The sequence below is a fragment of the Acomys minous genome, assembly GCF_964271855.1.
Source record: "Acomys minous genome assembly, chromosome: 20".
NCBI classification, from domain to species: domain Eukaryota; kingdom Metazoa; phylum Chordata; class Mammalia; order Rodentia; family Muridae; genus Acomys; species Acomys minous.
This window is the reverse complement of record NC_140502.1, coordinates 20,660,934-20,679,165: the sequence shown is the minus strand read 5'-3', so window position 1 is coordinate 20,679,165 and position 18,232 is coordinate 20,660,934. Positions and strand designations below refer to the sequence as shown.

General features: G+C 45.0%; 2 protein-coding genes across 14 annotated transcripts in view; one reads left to right on the top strand and one right to left on the bottom strand.

Annotated features, from left to right (window-relative positions):
• Positions 1-18,232, top strand: part of LOC311591567 (uncharacterized protein) — a 180,413-nt gene that overhangs the window by 30,140 nt on the left and 132,041 nt on the right. The gene's annotated exons all lie outside the window — the stretch shown is intronic.
• LOC311591569 (uncharacterized protein) overlaps positions 1-18,232 on the bottom strand; it is a 234,599-nt gene that overhangs the window by 119,448 nt on the left and 96,919 nt on the right. For 2 of the 12 annotated variants that reach the window (XM_084771310.1, XM_084771345.1), the window contains exons 1-2: positions 14,573-14,840; positions 13,752-13,812 (exon numbers count right to left, since the gene is read on the bottom strand). The exons of 7 other annotated variants lie outside the window; for them this stretch is intronic. In XM_084771310.1, the coding sequence (XP_084627436.1) occupies positions 13,752-13,766 (15 nt within the window). In that variant the 5' untranslated portion in view covers positions 13,767-13,812; positions 14,573-14,840. Of the gene's footprint in view, positions 1-13,751; positions 13,813-14,572; positions 14,841-18,232 lie in introns of those variants that run through there. 3 more of the 12 variants (XM_084771336.1, XM_084771321.1, XM_084771314.1) reach the window with 2 other exon arrangements.

The following is an 18,232-nucleotide window of genomic DNA, read 5'->3' as shown; positions in this document are numbered from 1 at the left end:
ATGTATAAAGACGCTGTTTCAGCAAATTGCAGCTTCTGCTGCAGGGTTCTTTTCCATCTTTTACCAGGAAGCAATTTTCTGTTTCTGCTTTGCCTTCTTCCTGTATGCCATTTTAAAAAATATTGAAATAAAGACTGATGAGGTACAAAAACCCAGATGTGTCGCTAAATTCTATAGTTATGGAAAAGATTTCAGAGTTGGCGGGACAACAAAACAGTTTATGGATAGAGATGGAAGCACTTGGGAAGCAAATAGCACCACTGATAAACGGAGGGGGGAAAAAAAGTGTTCGGATTTGGTGGTAACTAAAAAGGAGTGTTCTCTGCTCTTGTCGCCCTGCCCTGCTTCATGTGCCATGTGCTCAGAGCACCTACATGTGGAAAGGGGCAGAGAATAACAGGAAGCCAGAGAGGCCAAAAGGGTTCCATTAGAAACGGAAGCTGGAGAGGCTAAAAGAGGCTTTGGAGACAGGTGTGCCAATAGCAGAGTTCTCTAGGGCTACGCAGACACCATCAGCGTTCCCAGACTTTGTGTAACATCTTCCTGATAATGATGGTGGTGAGGCTCATGATGAGATGGCAAGGCATCCAGTAGATGCGCTAGACTTAAAGCATTTTAAAGTCTATTGTGTGGTATGGTGTGCATTCTTCTTTTATTAAACAGTAGTTAGGTAATGAGATATGGAACATAGTCTTATTCCCCAGGATGGGAAAACATTGGTGTCAGCTGTGTTAGAAGCTGCTCAAAAGTACCAGTGGTCGTCTGGTTATCACTGTGGAGAAAATAAAAACGAGACGTTTAAATGTTGTTAAAGTTCAATTGCTTGGGAAAGGCATTATGCTGATTTACTAGAACAAGCCTGATCTGAAGATACAGCAATTGAACGATGTCGTGTCGCAACCTTTAGAGCACGGTTGGGGAGCCTGGTTATACAGTCGTCTCATTTGCTGATGTATTCCAAAGCTCTGGAGAGGCCATCACAGAATTCTTACATAGATTGGGTTCAGCTCTAGAGCGAGCTATACCAGACCCTGAGACCAGACAGGCATCGACACTGATCACGGCATAAGAGAAGGTAAATACTGAATGTAAGAGAGTAATTAGGTCATTAAAAGCATGAGGAGCCCCACTAGATGAATAAATGAGAGGAACAGCTAATAATGGCTCTCAAGAGCATCAAGCCAATGTCGTAGGACAAGCCAAAGCTAGAGGTCTCAGATAGCAAAACACTCGGTGCTTTAATCGTGGTACCTTTGGCCATTTAAAAAGAAACTGTAGGGCTCCATACCTCACAATAATAGGTGCATTAACTCTGGAGAAAATGGAACTTGTAGAACAAGGAGATTCTGGCTGTGATGGTAATGGTATGTCAAGACTTCCAGGGTATTGTAGCTGCTGTGGGAAGGAAAAACATTGGTCCTGATCGCCATCAGGAAAGGAAAAGAGGGGCCTATTAGCTAGCAAACCCTCAGCAAACAATATGTGCCATCTTTCTTTGGTCAGCTAGGAGATAACAAGCACCCAGGAAGATGAAAACTAGGTATTGATGATTTAATGCATGCTACTGAAGGCAGTGTGGCTGGGATTTGGGTCTAGCCTCAGATAAATCTCTTACACTATCTCCAAAGGGTACAAAATAACCACTGGTGTTTATGGTCTTTTACCATCAGGGACAGTAGGAGTAACCTTGAAAAGAAGTGTATCAACTTTCAAGGCTTTATTTTGCACCCAGGTATTATAGATGGGGATTATAAGGAAGAAATTAAAATCATGGCATATGTAAATAAAAGAAAAAAACCAGATACAAACTAATGCAGGGGATAGAAATGCTCAGCTGTTACAGTTTCCTTACATTAAGGGAAAAGCTACTCCAGGAGAAAGAACAGGTGCATTTGGGAGTACTGGAAGATACGTGCTCTGGTAAACAATGGCTAATGATTAGGGACTCAAATTAAGGGTGTTGAAGAGAAGCTTTGGTGGATACAGGAGCAGATGCCATGATCCCTTCCGAAAACTATCGGAATCCAGATTGGCCACTTCGGAAGGATTATACACAGTTTATAGAAATCAGTAAATTGGGCTCAGAGGTTAAGAGCACTGGCTGTGCTTCCAAAGGTCCTGAGTTCAATTCCCCGCAATCACATGGTGGCTCACAACCACCTATAATGAGATCTTTTGGCCTGCAGGTATATGTGCAGGCAGAACACTGTATACATAATAAATAAATAAATCTTTAAAACAAAAAAGAAATCGGTAAATTATCTCAAATAAGACTAAGTGTACTGTGGATTAAATATGTAAGACCAGGGGGGCAAACAGGGGAGTTGAGACCATTTATGGTTAACATACCCCTGCATTTATGGGGAAGCGATCTTTTACTCAAATTAATATTCCTGCAATCACAGAGAGACAGACAATGAGAAAATCAGGGGTGAAATGGTAAATGCTCCTGGGGAAGGCATTGATATGTGTAATCAAGAGCAATGACAAGCTGTGCCCAGTGTCCAAACATGGAACATATAGGTATTGAGTTTCAAAATTTATAAAGGGGACCACTGCGGACATACCAACAGCCTTGCTCCTAAAATGGTTATCAAACAGACCTGTGTGGTGAGAGAAACAACCTATGAAAAGGACAAAAAAATGCAGGCATTTGAACAACGGGTACAAGAACAGCAGGAGGCTCAACATACAGAAGGGTCTACCGAACTATGGGATTCCCCTGTGTTGTAAAAAAAAAAAAAAACAAATCAGGGAAATGGAGGATGGTAACAGATTTAAGGGCAGTGAATAGAGTAATTCTACCACTGGTGTAGGGAGCCCTGCTCGCTCGGGCATGCTGTCTTTCGCAAGTCTGCTTAAAGGCCACATACTCTCAGAGTTTGTGCTGAGCGTACCTTTCCACTGGTCACATCTGGTGTTCTTTCCCTATATCCTGTTTGGATGTGCCCAGTGTTTTTGCGGAACCCGAGCATCTGCTTCCCTCGCTCCCCGCTGCCTCCCGCCCCTCCTTCTGCTGCCTGTGTGTACTGCTGCTCTGCCGCGCGATAAACGGAGACTTGATCGGGATCCCGTCTTGTCTTCATTTCTCGTGCCTCTTGTCCCATGCATTCCCACTGCCCCCTGCAGGTACTCCTGCTGACCGACCTGCGGGCCGGGTCACACTGGGCCCTTTACAGCCTGGAATTCCCTTACCTTCTTTGTTTCCTAGCTCATGGCTTATAATAGTAATTGACTTAAAAGATTGTTTATTTTACAATAACCTTGTATGAGCAGGATAGGGAAAGGCTTGTTTTCTCAGTACCTACTCTGAACAGTAGTGGTCCAGTAAAGAGACACCATTGGGAGGCACTTCCGCGGGGAATGCTGAATAGTTCAACTTTATGTCAATACTTTGTGCAACAGCCGTTACAGATAGTTCTAAGGCAATTTCCTCAATCTCTCACTTACCATTACACAGATATTTTGCTGTATGATTCTGATGCAGATAATTAAGACATTCACAAAAAGCAAGTAACAGTACAAAGGTGCAAACAACCCTGATTTTTGAACTGAAACGTATGGGCTTTGAGTTATTTTTTTTTTCTGACTTATAAGCAGCCACTCCCAACTAATTTATATCAGTATAAAATGCAAGAGCTTTAGGAATTGGCATTCTCTTTACTATATGGTAGAGAACCCATGAACTCTTTTACAGACACTGAAATTGCTTGCTTTTAGGATATTTGTGATTAATTTACCCCAAACAGTTGCTACAATCTCTTTACAAACATCCATTAATTACCCATAAGAAAATTACTAAGATTCCTGTTGTATTTTTCCCCCGTGGAAACTGAAATTTCTTCCTCTTATAATTAAGTCAGAAGCCTTTAATGTTATTATTTTATTTGTACGCTAAGAAGATCCATTCGAAGATACTACCTTCCCTTTGCATAATGTGCCAAGTAGAAAAAAAAGAGTTGAGGGCAATATAACTCAAATACAGTTCCCCTGAGAAGATGGCCAAAGCCTCTGGGTTTGGGGGAGCTTTTAACAATCAGCAGAACAAAGAGACATTCCCTGCAGTGTAAACAAGATGTGATCCCTTACTGGAGCTCTCACAGCACATGCCACATGTATGAGCCTCTACCCAGTGTGGACCATCTGGTGCCTGTGAAAGTATGAGGCGTGACTGAAGCCCTTCCCACACTGCTGACACGTGTACGGTTTCTGTCTTGTGTGGACCCTCCTGTGAGCACTAAGTGCTGAGCTCCAGCTGAACTCCTTCCCACACTTCTCACACTTGAACGGTTTCTCCCTGGTGTGACTTATCTGATGGACTTGGACATAGGACCTCTGGCTGAAGGCTTTCCCACATGTGTCACACTTGTAGGGCTTCTCCCCCGTGTGCACCCTCAGGTGGGCCTGGAGGTTTGAGGCCTGCCTGAACTGTTTCTCGCACACTTTGCATTGGAACGGCCTCTCGCCAGTGTGGATGTTCTGATGAACCTGCAGACTTGAGGCACGACTGAAGCCTTTCCCACACTCCTCACATTTATAGGGTTTCTCTCCCGTGTGGACGCTCTGGTGACTGTGAAGGCTCACGCTCCAGGTGAAACGCTTTCCACACATGTCACATCTGTATGGTTTCTCTCCAGTGTGAACTCTCTGGTGAGCTTGAAAAGTCGACCTCTGACTGAAGCCCTTCCCACACACACTGCAGCGAAATGGCTTCTCTCCTGTGTGGACCCGCTGGTGCCTATGGAACATTGAGCCTGAACTGAAACCCTTCCCACACTCCTCACATTTATATGGCTTCTCTCCTGTGTGGACCCACTGATGGCTGTGAAAGTTGGAGTTTGAGGTGAAGCACTTTCCACACTCTTTGCACTCGTATGGCTTCTCCTTAGTGTGGACTCTCTCATGGGTCCGAAGGCTCGAGCTACAGGTGAAACTTTTGCCACAGTCTCCACATGTATACGGCTTCTCTCCTGTGTGAGTTCTGTCATGGATCTGGAGGTGTGCCCTTTGTGTGAAGCCCTTCCCACACACCTCACACTTGTAAGGCTTCTCTCCAGAGTGCACTCGGCAGTGGACACTGAGATCTGAGCTGCGGCTGAAGCCTTTCCCACAGCTGTCGCACCTGTAGGGCTTCTCACCTGTATGGACAGGCAGGTGAGCATACAGGTGTGAGCTCTGGTTAAAGCCTTTCCCACACACAGGGCACCAGTAGTGCTTTTTTCCTGGATGAGCACTTTGATGACTTGGGATACTGGAGATATGCCCTTTGTCCTCATGTGTACCAGGTACAGGGGATTCCTTTCCTAATAGGACCTGCGGAAGGAGTTCCAGACTGGGGTTCTTAATAAAGGCTTCTTGGCCCTTGCTGCACTGGGAGGCCTTCCTTTCAGTGTAAACATGATGCTGGGGTGACTTGGGAAAGATAACTTTACCACAGTCAATGCTGCTGTGGGCTTTGTTTCCCTTATGAGGTTTATTGTTATCATGGTGGGAAATGCAACTCAGAATGCCAATTCCTGGAGCCAACAACTGTGGCTTGTTTTTCACCAGAGTCTGTGCACAGTGTTGCTGAAGGTTCTGTCTCACAGTAAGATGTGTTTTATCCCAAGAACTCGGAGCTCTTCCAGACAGAAATTCTTGATTTTCAGTAATGCTGGAATGGTGGCTTTTGAGACTCTCAGGACAGCAGTTGTCCTTGAAGGCCCTGGGACGCTCTTCTCCAGCCACATGGAAAGAAGAGTGGCTTTGCTCCAGTAATTGAGAACCCTTTCCTTGAGTGTTCATTAAAGTTTCTGGAGTTCTTGCCAGTTTGATGACATCATCACTAGCCATTGGCCAGCTTGGAAGCCACGCCATAGAAAGGCACCTTAATCCTGTTGCATGAAGAGTGTCCATCTTGTTTGGACTCTGGCCTCCTGAAAGAATAAGGAAGAGAAGGTGATATGAAGAAGGATGGGGACATGGAAGGTCTGAGTCCCTATTTTTCTATGGAATGTTGAACTAGACATCATCATCAAAGATGACTGTCCCAGAGCTTTGAGGAACAAAGAACTACAACAAAGAGAGTGAGCACCCAAAACCAAGCCATATTTGACCACGGTGGGAAGACTGATGTGAGCCCATGAGTGAAGGCTCAAGATTGGACTCAGCCTCTGCTGAGTACCTGCCTCCCAGCGTCCCCTGTGTAGCTGTGTAAATGGATAACGGGAAGGAAGCACCTCTCAGCATCTGGGCATTTTCACTCGAGGGACGGTGTGAGCTGAGGTACACATGGGTGTGACTCCTCCCTGAGACAGGAGGCAGCAGAGGAAACAAGACCTGCCTGGTCATACCCTGTCTGCAGGTTGTATGAAGACCGAGCTGGTTCACTTGACTTGAAGCAAAGGTGAGAGGGTGTAAAGGGAAGGTGCAGGGAGCTTCAGAGGCTGAGGGAAAGAGAGCAGGTGTACAGAGATTGCACTTAGCAGCAAGAGCCCAGACGCCAATGTCCAGCTTGAGGAAGTCACTGTGTTGGAGATCACACACATGTAGGAGGAGATTGGAATAACTTCAGCAGGCAAGTTCACTTGGAAACTACAAGAGAGCTAAAATGCTTAGATGGCCAGACCTTCGACACGCCTGCTGACTAGGGAAGTGCTTCTCTGGGAAAACATCAGCACGCAAGGGCAGCAGCGAGTGGGTTTCCTTCAGGCACCTGCTCTCTAATCTAAGATCACCTGGCTCACAAAGGACCAGGGGAAGGGGCTCAAAGTCCAAGGTAGTGCTCATCCAAAGAGACAAACACATCATATTTATGTATTCTCACACTCACAAAGAAATGTTCATAAGTTTTTATTTAAAGCACAGCATATATATTGTAAAATGCAGTCTGAAAAAAAATAGAGCGGAGGCTGAAGAGATGAATCAGTGGTTCAGAGCACTGGCTGCTCCTCCAGAGGACCCAGGTTTGGTTTGCAGCACCTGCATGCTGCCTCACAAACATCTGTTACTCCAGTTTCAGGAGTTCTGTGCTCTCTTCTCCCCTCTGTGGGCACCCCAAATGAATGTGGTGCATAGATACATGCAGACAAAACACTCAAATACACATAAAACACAAAGTAAATAAACCTACAAGGAAAGCAGTGGAGTGTATATAAGACACTGCCTGTGAAGCTCTGCCATTGCCAAGGGGCACAGGGCACCATCCTCACCCACTGACAGAAGGTTCCTGAAGGTCTCCAGCATCACGTCATGGTACAGCTTCCTCTGGTCAGCGTCCAGCAGTCTCAGCTCCTCCTCACTAAAGACCACAGCGACATCACTGAAAGTTACTGCCTCCTGTGACAGGAAACACGTGCCACCTCAGTTTCACACCTAATGTCAGTAAGACATGTGCAGCCATTTACAAGGTGTTACATAGGGTTTCTATTACAGCAACAATATACCATGACCAAAAGGCAAGTTGGGGAGGAGAGGTTTTCTTTGGGCTTACACTTCCATATTCCTGTTCATTATTGAAGGAAACCAGGACAGAACTCAGAACAGGGCTTGAACTTGGAGGCAGGAGATGACGCAGACAACACTGTTTTCCTTCTCCTGGCTTGCTCAGCCTGCTGTCTTACAGAACCCAGGACCATCAGGCCTGGGATGACACCACCCATAGTGGTCTGGCCCTCGCACACTGATCAGTTGTTAGGAAAAAGCCTTACAGCTAGACCTGGAGATGTTGTCTCAACTGAGGGTCTTTATTGTCTGATGACTATCTTGTGTCAAGTTGACACACTATACCAGCCAGGACACATATTTACCTAATCCCATGGCTACAGAGCGGGTAGGGCAGGAAAAAGAAAAGAAAAGAAAAGACTGTTGTAAGGAATTCCTTAACTTTTCTGCAACTGGGCCACTAGGTCCATAGCTGTTAAATGGGAAGTCACAGAGTTCAGAGTTAGAGAGACAATCAAAGAAAGGAGCAACCTGCTGACTTTGTACCAGAAAAGGGTGGCAGTGCCCGACACCTCCTCGGAGTGTACCTCTGGTGCGCCTTCATCCCCAACTCTAAAACGTTCTAAAACCCATTTCATGAGTGTTCACATCATTCAAAGTGCTTTGCACTGTGGGACATTTTGGATTTCAGATTTCAGAATACTTAATTAGTAAAGTCTATGCAAATATTGACAAATCAAAAAGTCCCTCAATTTGTGAAAAGCTTGTTATGAGAATCAGGTGGAGGGCACTCAAGTCTGAATCACTCATAATATCCTTAATCCTGTCGCTATACCAGGCTGTACTGGCTGACTTTGTGTCAACTTGGCACCAACTAGAGTTATCTACAAGGAGGGAACGTCAATTAAGAAAATGTCTCCTACGTTGGGAGATGGTGGCGCTTGCCTTTGTACATGGGAGGCACAGGCAAGTGAACCTCTGTGGGTTCCAAGACAGCTAGGCCTAATGAGAGAGTTCTAGGACAACCAGGGCTACATGGGGAAAAAAGTTGTCTGGAAAACCTCCAAAATGAAGAAATGCCTCCATTCGATCCATCTGTAAGGCATTTATAAATTAGTGATTGACAGGGCAGGGCACCACCATTGTAGGTGGTTGTTCTGGATTCTATAAGAAAACAAATGAGCAAGACGTGGTCAGCAAGCCACTAAGCAGCACCCGTCCACTCACACTGCATCAGTTCCTGCCTCCAGGTTCCTGTCTGTCTCTGTTCCTGTCCTGACTTCCTTCAGTGATGCACAGCAATATGGAAGTGTATGCCAAATAAACTCTTTCCTCCCCAGCTTGTGTTTTGGTCAAGGTGTTTTGTTGCATCGATAGAAACCCTAACTAGGGAGGCCATGGTGGCGCAAGGCTTTAATCCCAGCACTCAGAAGGCAGAGGAGGGAGACCTCTAAGTCCAGGCAAGACAGGGCTACAGCATGAGTTCCAGGACCAGCAGGGGATATGGTGGTGGGGAGGAGAGAGAGAAAAGAAAAATAAAACCCTGACTAAGACACAGGCCTTTGAGAACCTTCTAGAACAGACATGCAGCTCATTGCTTGTTCTCAGGAACACACCTCAGCCAACAGCATTGGGCTCAGGGTTATGGGTGCCAGCACAGGCCCTGGAAACTGTAAGAACCTTGTTTCACACTTATAGGTTCTGGCCTGATGAGCTTGGGCAACATCTCAGCGCCTCAGTTTCCTCAACTGTATAACATTACCTACATCACAATGACCCTGAATGCGTTAAATGAGACCCTGTATGATATATGTACTAAGTGGTCAATATATTTCCAACAACACTATCATCACTGTGTCTGTTATGTCATTCATAACCACACAGTGTTCCATAAAGGATGCCTGACATTCATATATTTTAGTATGCACCGTCTCTATACACACCATGAATGTAAAATATAAATTTAATTAAGTGAAAGCTTCAGAAAAACTGCTATTTTTAATCACTTACCAAAGTACCCAAGATTTTTTCCTTTTCTTCAAGGATTGGATTTTTTGACCATTTTTTATTTTTTTTTCAATAATTTATTCAGATTATACCCCAATTGTTATCCCTTTACTTTTATTTTGCCATTCTCCCCTCCTTCCCTCCCTCCTTCATCCTCTTCCCCTCCCCTAGGCCTGTGACAGAAAGGGACCTCCTCCCCCACCATATGACCACAGCCTATCAGGTCTCATCTGGATAGCCTGCTTCCCCTTCCTCTCAGTGCAACCAGGCCTCCCCAACAAGGGGAAGTTGTCAAATCGGGGGCACCAGAGTTCATGTCAGAGGCAGTCCCTGCTCTCCCCACAACCATGGAGAATGTGCTATCCACTAGCTAGACCTGAATAGGGGGTATTAGGTTTACTGCATGCATTGTCCTTGTTTGGTACAGCAGTTTGTGCAGACCCTCCTGGGTCCAGATCTGGCAGCCCTGATGGTCTTGTAGGGTTCCTGGACCTTCGGGGTCCTTCTAGCTCCCCATTCTTTGATACCACTTCCACCTGGAGTCCGAGCATCTGTCCCAAACCCCCACTGAGTGAAGACTCTCAGAGGACATCCATGTTGGGCTAGTATCCAATTATAAGGGAATATATACTATGTGTGCCTTTCTGGGTCTGGGTTAACTCACTCAGGATGATCATTTCTAGGTCCACCCATTTGCCTGCAAATTTCAAGATTTTCTTGTTTTTAACAGCTGAATAGTATTCTATAATGTAGATGTACGACAGCTTCTTTATCCATTCTTCGAATGAGGGACATCTAGGTTGTTTCCAGATTCTGGCTATTACAAATAAGGCTGCTATGAACAAAGTTGAGCAAGTGTCCTTGTTGTATGGTGGAGCATCTTTTGGGTATATTCCAATGAGTGATATAGCTGGGTCTTGAGGTAGCCCTATTACCAATTTCTGAGAAAGCACCAGGTTGATTACCAAAGTGGTTGTACAAGTTTGCACTCCCAGAATGTGCTGTCACTTGAGTTTTTGATCTTAGCCATTTTGATGGGTGTAAGATGGAATCACAGAGTAATTTTGATTTGCACTTCTCAGATGACTAAGGACACTGAGCATTTCTTCAAGTGTTTCTCAGCCATTCAATAGTCCTCTGTTGAGAATTCTGTTTGGCTCTGAACCCATTTCTTAACTGGGTTATTTGGTTTGGTGCTGTTTAATTTCTTGAGTTCTTTATATATTTTGGATATTAGCCCTTTGTCAGATGTAGGGTTGGTGAAGATCTTTTCCCAGGCTACAGGCTGTCACTTTGTTCTGCTGACAGTGTCCTTTGCCTTACAGAAGTTTTTCAGTTTCATGAGGTCTCACTTATTAATTGTTGACCTTAATGCCAGGGCTGCTGTTCTGTTCAGGAAGTTGTCTCATGTGCCAATGAATTCAAGGCTCTTCCCCACTTTTTCTTCTAAAAGATTTAGTGTATCTGGTTTTATGTTGAGGTCTTTAATCCACTTGAACTTGAGTTTTGTGCATGGCGACAAATATGGATTTCTCTACATGTAGACATCCAGTTAGACCAGCACCATTTGTTGAAGATGCTATTCTTTTTCCATTGTATAGATTTGGCTTCTTCATCAAAAATCAAGTGTCCATAGATGTGTGGATTTATTTCTGGGTCTTCAATTTCATTGATCAACAAGCCTATTGCCATGCCAGTAGCATGTTGTATTAATTACTGTTGCTCTATAATACAGCTTGAGATCAGGGATGGAGATTCCTCCAGAGGATTTTTTTTATTGTACAGGATTGTTTTAGCTAGTCTGGTTTTGTTGTTGTTGCTGTTGTTGTTTGTTTTTCCATATGAAGTTGAGACTTGATCTTTCAATGTCTTTTAAAAATTGTGTAGGTATTTTGATAAGGATTACATTGAATGTGTAAATTGCTTTTGGTAAGATGGCCGTTTTTACTATGTTAATTCTCCCAACCCATGAACAAGTAAGATCTTTCCATCTTCATATGTCATCTTCAATCTCCTTCTTCAGAGATTTGAAGTTTTTTTCATAAAGCCTTTCACCTGCTTGGTTAGAGTTATACCTAGATACTTTATGTTTTTTGTGGCTATCATGAAGGGTGTAGTTTCCCTAATTTCTTTCTCAGCCTGATTGCCATTTGTGTACAAGAGGACTACTGACCTTTTTTGAGTTGATTTTGTATTCAGCCTATTTGCTGAAGTTGTTTATGAGCTGTAGAGGTTTTCACATAGAATTTTGGGGGCCACTTATGTACACTATCATATCATCTGTGAATAGGAATAATTTGACTTCCTCCTTTCTGATGTGGATCCGCTTTATCTCCTTTTGTTGTCCTATTGCTCTGGCTAGGACTTGAAATACTATATTGAAGAGATTTGGAGAGAGTAGGCAGCCTTGTCTAGTCCCTGAAGTTAGTAGAATTTCTTTGGGTTTCTCTCTAGTTAATTTGGTGTTGGCTATTGGCTTGCTGTATATTGCCTTTATTATGTTTAGGTATGTGCCTTGTATTCCTGATCTCTCCAGGACTTTAAACAAACACGAATGGGTATTAGATTTTGTCAAATGCTTTTTCGGCATCTAAGGAGATGATGATGTGGTTTTTATTTTTCTTTCAGTTTGTTTATATTGTGGATTACATTGACAGACTTCCATACATTGAACCATCCCTGCATGCTTGGGATGAGGCCTATTTGGTCATCATGAATGATATCTTCGATGTGTTCTTGGATTCGGTTTGGGAGTCTTTTATTGAATGTTTTTGCATCAGTGTTCATAAGAGAAATTGGTCTGAAATTCTCTTTCTTTGTTTGGTCTTTGTGAGGTTTAGGTATCAAGGTGACTGTGGCCTCATAAAATGAGTTTGACAATGTTCCATCCATTTCTATTTTGTGAAGTAGTTTGAAGAGTATAAGTACTAGCTCATCTTTGAAGGTCAGGTAGAATTCTGTGCCAAACCATCTGGTCCTGGGATTTTTTTTTTTTTCCGGTGGAGTGAGACTTTTGATGACTATTTCTATTTCTGTAGGAGAAATAAGACTATTTAATTTGTTAATCTGATCTTCATTCAACTTTGGCTAGTGGAATTCATCAAGAAAACTGTCCATTTCCTTTAGATTTTCAACGCTTGTGCCGTATAGGATTTTGAAGTAAGACCTAACGATTCTCTGTATTTCTTCGGCGTCTGTTGTTATGTCTCCCTTTTCATTTCTGATTTTATTGATTTGGATCGTGTCGCTCTGCCTTTTAGTTAGTTTGGCTAACGGTTTGTCTATCTTGTTGATTTTCTCAAAGAACCAGCTCTTGGTTTAGTTGGTTCTTTGAATTGTTCTCTTTGTTTTTAATGTATTGATTTCAGCCTGGACCTTGACTATTTCTAGCTGTCTACTCCTCTTGGGTGTTTCTGCTTCGTTTTTTCGCCTAGGGCTTCTAGACATGTTGTTAAGTTGCCTATATGAGATGTTTCCCATCTCTTTATGAAGGCATTCAGTGCTATGAACTTTCCTCTTAGCACTGCTTTCAATGTGGTACCCAAGATTTTTTTTTTAAAAAGTGTCCAGTTTAGGCCAGAATACAGAGAATCAGGGATATTTACCATATATAAGATAACTAGAGAAATCACCACTGTTATTAGCAAAACAAGCATTTACTCCTTGGAACTGACAATACTGGACAGCTGGAGAGCTTGGCTGACCACCACGTCAAATACAACCTTTGCATCAATATTCAGGTTGAATTTACTGACTCATGCCTCCTGGGTGCTCGGGGTGCAGAGTTTCCAGGCTCCTGGTATTTCAACACCGGAGCACACAGCTCATTTGATCCCAGCTTGTGTGTACATGTGTCTGTCCTTTCTTCATTTGCTATCGCCCACAGTAGGCTAGGATGACTGACAAGGAGCACCAGGGATCTGCCTGTCTCCACAGAATCCTAGAAACAGGAGACCCTGTTCCAGCACAGTGAAAGGAAAAAAAAAAAAAACCCACTTCCAAAAGCTGACCTCTGACGTCTACATGCGTGTCTTGGCATGCTCATAACCAACCCCCTCACACAATAATGATAATATACAATATTAAGATAAAAAAAATAACAAACCATTTGAGTATGAAGAACTTACACTCGTTTATAAGATGAAATTTGGCAAATTATGAAAAATGATGTCAGTTTTAAAATATAAGTGAGGCTACGGTTTTTTAAAAAATGTTTGTGTATGTCCTGTATCTGTATGCACATGTGTGTATAGGTGCTGTGGGGGCCTGAAAAGGGTGCTGGATCCCCATGGGGGGGGGAGGAGGGGAAGCCACCGACTTACCTGTGACGTGGTCATTGCTCTCTTCTTCTCTTTGACACAAGGCAGGGCTCTGGGAAGCAAGCTGGGGGAGGAAGGGCTTCATGAGAGCATCGCTAGGACAGTCAGTCCACATGGCTGCCTCAGCCTTCCCATCAGCCCCAAGCGCTGGCATTCCAAGTCTGTGCGCACAGACCTGGCTTTTCTACCCACTTCCTGTTAACCGGGAGTGTCAGCCTGCAGGTTACCAAGCCGTCCTTGCCTCAGCTCACTCACAGCAGAGGGTTAGGAAAGCCCGTATTCTCTATTTCCTGCAGCTTCAGGGGTACAAGGGGCTGTTACCTTCACAATGCTGCCTGTGCCGATGGGATTCACAGAAAAACAAACTTTAAGATGCCTGGAACTCACTTAGGAATGCTGTGTCGTGGCTGACCACCACTCTCAGAAGGGTCTGTTAACTGTGGCAGCTATCTTAATACAATTGTTTCCGTACATAGGTGTGAATTTCCACCCCCTTTGCTCTAAAAAGGTTGAAATAGTAAACATTGCTCATCTACAATAGCCTCCTCCCACAAAGTCACTTTTCCCATGAGAATGAAGATAACGATTAATAAAAACCTAAATCCTCTCTTAAGGAAAGAGGAGTTTGGCCCTGCGATAGGACTCAGTTGATAATGGTGACTGCCACTGAGTCCGACAACCTGAGTTTGAGTCTATGGACACCACGCTATTGGAAGGAGAGACTGAAATCCCACAAGTTGTCTTCTCCTTCCTCCTTATACAAGCCTGGCCACGCCCCTTCTCTAAGTAAATAAATACATCACATATAAACCAGCGCTGCACACCACTTAAGGCTTCAGGGCACCGGCCTCCGTCCCCACAGCTCCTCCCCAGGCTCCGTGGGAAGCCAGACTCTCCCGGGGGCTCCACAAGCAGCTGAGATGATCCAGGAATCCCGGGCAGCGCCGCCTCAGGCAGAGCCCAGCAGAGAGGACCCGGCCGCCGCCCCCGCCGCCCCGCTTCTCCCCGGGCTGCAGACTCCGTCCCCGAGGGGAGACAATGGGAGCACGAGCGCACACCAAGGGCTGTGGGAAGCTCCAGGTTCTCATGGCACCGGAAGCAGTGCCAGGCAGCCTCACTTCACGGGAGCAGAAGTGACCTCAGCTACCGCTGGCGAGGAACTACATTTCCCAGAATGCCTCAACGGAATCGCCTACCTCTGGAACTCTTCCAGGGACTGCACTCCCCAGAATGCTAAAGTGGTTTATAGATTTCAAGCTGTTTTAGCTAGTAGAGTGCTTTCAGTGGAAATAGCTGTTTGGGAGCTCGCACTCCTGTGTTGCTTATCGGTTTGTTCTTTTCTTAAATGCCATGAAAGACATGTATGAATACTTTGTTGTTGTTGTTCTTGTTGTTGTTTTGAATTCCTGCAGAATTTCTCCTTGTAGCCCTGGCTGTCCTGGAACTCCTCTGCAGACCTGGCTAGCCTGGAATTCCAAGTTCCCAACCCGCTGCTTTCTTAGAGTTGGGATTAAAGGCATGTGCCTTTTACCAAATGTGTACATGTATGTGTACATATATATGTGCATTCATACATATATATGACCATATATGCATATACATATGTATATGTATATATACAGAGTCTGTACTAGGATATTTTTCAGCTAGCAAAACCAAAACTAAGCCCCCCATGGAGTGATTCTTCTTCTAGTGGATAAACATCACCTGCCATCCCACAAGTTGGCTTCCTATGCCACACTTGAGATCAAAACAAGAACATGTTCATATCCAATACCTATCCCACATTTGGGATCAAAACAGAACATGTTTATCTCCACTACATTCCTGAGTTGCAATAGGGATTAAGAAACAAAGTGTAAGACCCTTGCAGTCTGCTTGTCATGGCTTGCATGTGTACTTGTACTAGTGAGTTTGACAACTTGACACAAACTAGGGTCGTGTGGGGAAAGGAAACCGCAATAGAGAATGCTTCTGTCAGATCAACTTGTATGCAAATCTGTGAGGACATTTTCTTGATTTAAAATTTAATGTGGGATGACCCAGCTCACTGTGGTTGGCGCTACCTCTGGGCAGCAGTCCTGGGTCCTATCAGAATGTAGGCTAAGCAAGATATGGGGGGTTGGCAAGTAAGAGACACCCCTTTTTGGCCTCCTCTGGAACCTCTGCAACCAGTTTCCTAACCCGACATCCCTCAGGCACGGATTGTGACATGGAAAAGCCAAGGTGCTGTGTGGAGGCAGCGTTTGTCACAGCAAGAGAAAGCAAATTAGGTCAGCACTAAGATTTACAAGGCAATGCTCAGAGCATTGACCGCCAAAAGGTCAAAAGCATTGACTGTCTCACCTGGAAGCCAAGACAGTTACCATGGGAGCAGGGGTCCTGAATTCTCCCTGATTTTTCAAGATTTCCTTTTGATTTACTTATGTTAATGAATGTTTGTTGAAAGGGAAATTTTTTATTTAGCATTAAAACAACCAGAACAGCAGAGCTCGAGGCTCTCTGACTCATTAAGAGTGCAGGTCAGCAGGTATGCTAGCCCAAGGCCCCAGATGATAAGTCACAAAGAATGCGGAGCTAGGAGACAAAGGCCTATTGAGTGCTCCAGGGACCGGCTGGCCATAAAAGATAGGGAGGGTACACAAGGACAAATTCCTGAGAGAAACAGGTACCGGACATGATCGACTGAATAATGAGCCAAGACCCCTCATCTGATCTTGTGGTGTTTGCCTAATTCCCCCTTGAGGCCCGCACACAATGTTCCTGGTTTGAGTTTAACCAGCCATTTCGTTAGCTCAGACAAACATCTGCCCTCGGGTTCCGAGAGAAACAGGAACCAAGGACTGTTCCCATGAGATTAAGTCTGACCTTACCCCAGATCTGCTTACACAATTTGCTGATGTTCGAAACAACCAATCACATGTGGCCGCGCCTAAACTTCCCTCTCCCCCCAAACTTTGCCCATATAAACCCCAAGCCCCTGGGCTTCTGGGTCAACCCCTCTGTCTCCTGCATGAGATATGGGTCAACCCGGAGCTCTGCCAATAAACTGCCTCATGTGTTTACAGCAAGAAGGTCGTTTGTGTGTCTTGAGTGAGGGTTTCCCTTGGGGGGGGGGTCTTTAATTTTGGGGGCTCGTCCGGGATTTGCGCGACCACTCAAGACCCCCAACTGCCCCTTGGAGGTAGGTCTGTTTAAGTTTTGTGTGTCTGAGTGCGGTGCTGCTATTTTCGTGTCTTGGTTTCAGTTTCTGGCAGCTGCAGCTGTGGGCCATAAGGACCCAGCAGCTGCGGAGGCAGATGTGCTAGGGCCGCAGGCTGCAACCCTGGGGACGCCCTAAGGGTGAAGGGGAGTCAGGACAGCCTGACTGCCTCTTTTCTGGACGAAGGAGACGGAATGTTCCTTCTTGAGGGGAAGGTGCAGAAGCCTACCCCATCAGAAGTTGCGTTTGGTTGGTTGTACAAGTCCAGATGCGGACAAGTGTGCTTGGATGTGATAGTGTCTTGTGTGCTTATATTGTTTTTGTGCTTCTTGTTTTTTGAAATGGGACAGACTGTGACGACCCCTTTATCTTTGACTTTGGACCATTGGATGGATGTTAGGGCAAGAGGACATAATCTATCCATAAAAGTTAAGAAAGGACCCTGGCAGACCTTTTGCACCTCAGAATGGCCGACTTTCCATGGGGGTTGGCCACCTGAGGGGACTTTTGATTTACCTGCTATTAGAGCTGTCAGAGCAATTAATTTTCAGAAAAGGATCAGGGTCACATCCAGACCAACAGCCTTACATCACTGTGGGAAGATTTGGCCCGTTACCCACCCCCGTGGGTCAAGCCCTTCATCCCACCTCGCCCACCAAGCTCCTAAGTCTTGGCGGTGCGAGAAGGCGCCCCAGAGGAGAAGTCGAAACCACGGCAGAGTGGAGGAAGTGAGCCCAGTGCACCACCAGAGCCCGTCCCTAAAATATATCCTGACATAGCAGAACCCCTTGAATGGCCCATGCCCCTGCTCCCCAGCCGGCAGCCCCGCCCTCAGCCCCGCCCCCGGCTTCCGGGGCCATGGGTGATGGACCCTGGGCGGGCACTAGAAGGTCCGCCAATAAACTGCCTCATGTGTTTACAGCAAGACGGTTGTTTGTGTGTCTTTGGGTACGTACCATCCCGAGGCTTGAGTGAGAGTCTCCCTTCGGGGGTCCTTCATTTGCATGTATATGCACTGTGTGTGTGTGTGTGTGTGTGTGTGTGTGTGTGTGTGTCCATCCCATTCATGGACATTCCCTCCTATGAGGTGACATAGTAAAACTGTGCCTGAACCTTAGCTTTCAGAGATCTGGAGCTCTAAGAAATAAGTCCTTTTTTTTTTTTTTTTTTTAAGTCTGAGATACAGTGTTGGCTCTGTTTTTTAACAATTAAACTTTATTATACAACCCAACTAGCTTACACAACAGTGGGAAAAAGTTTAAAAGTTTAAAGGGAAACTTCT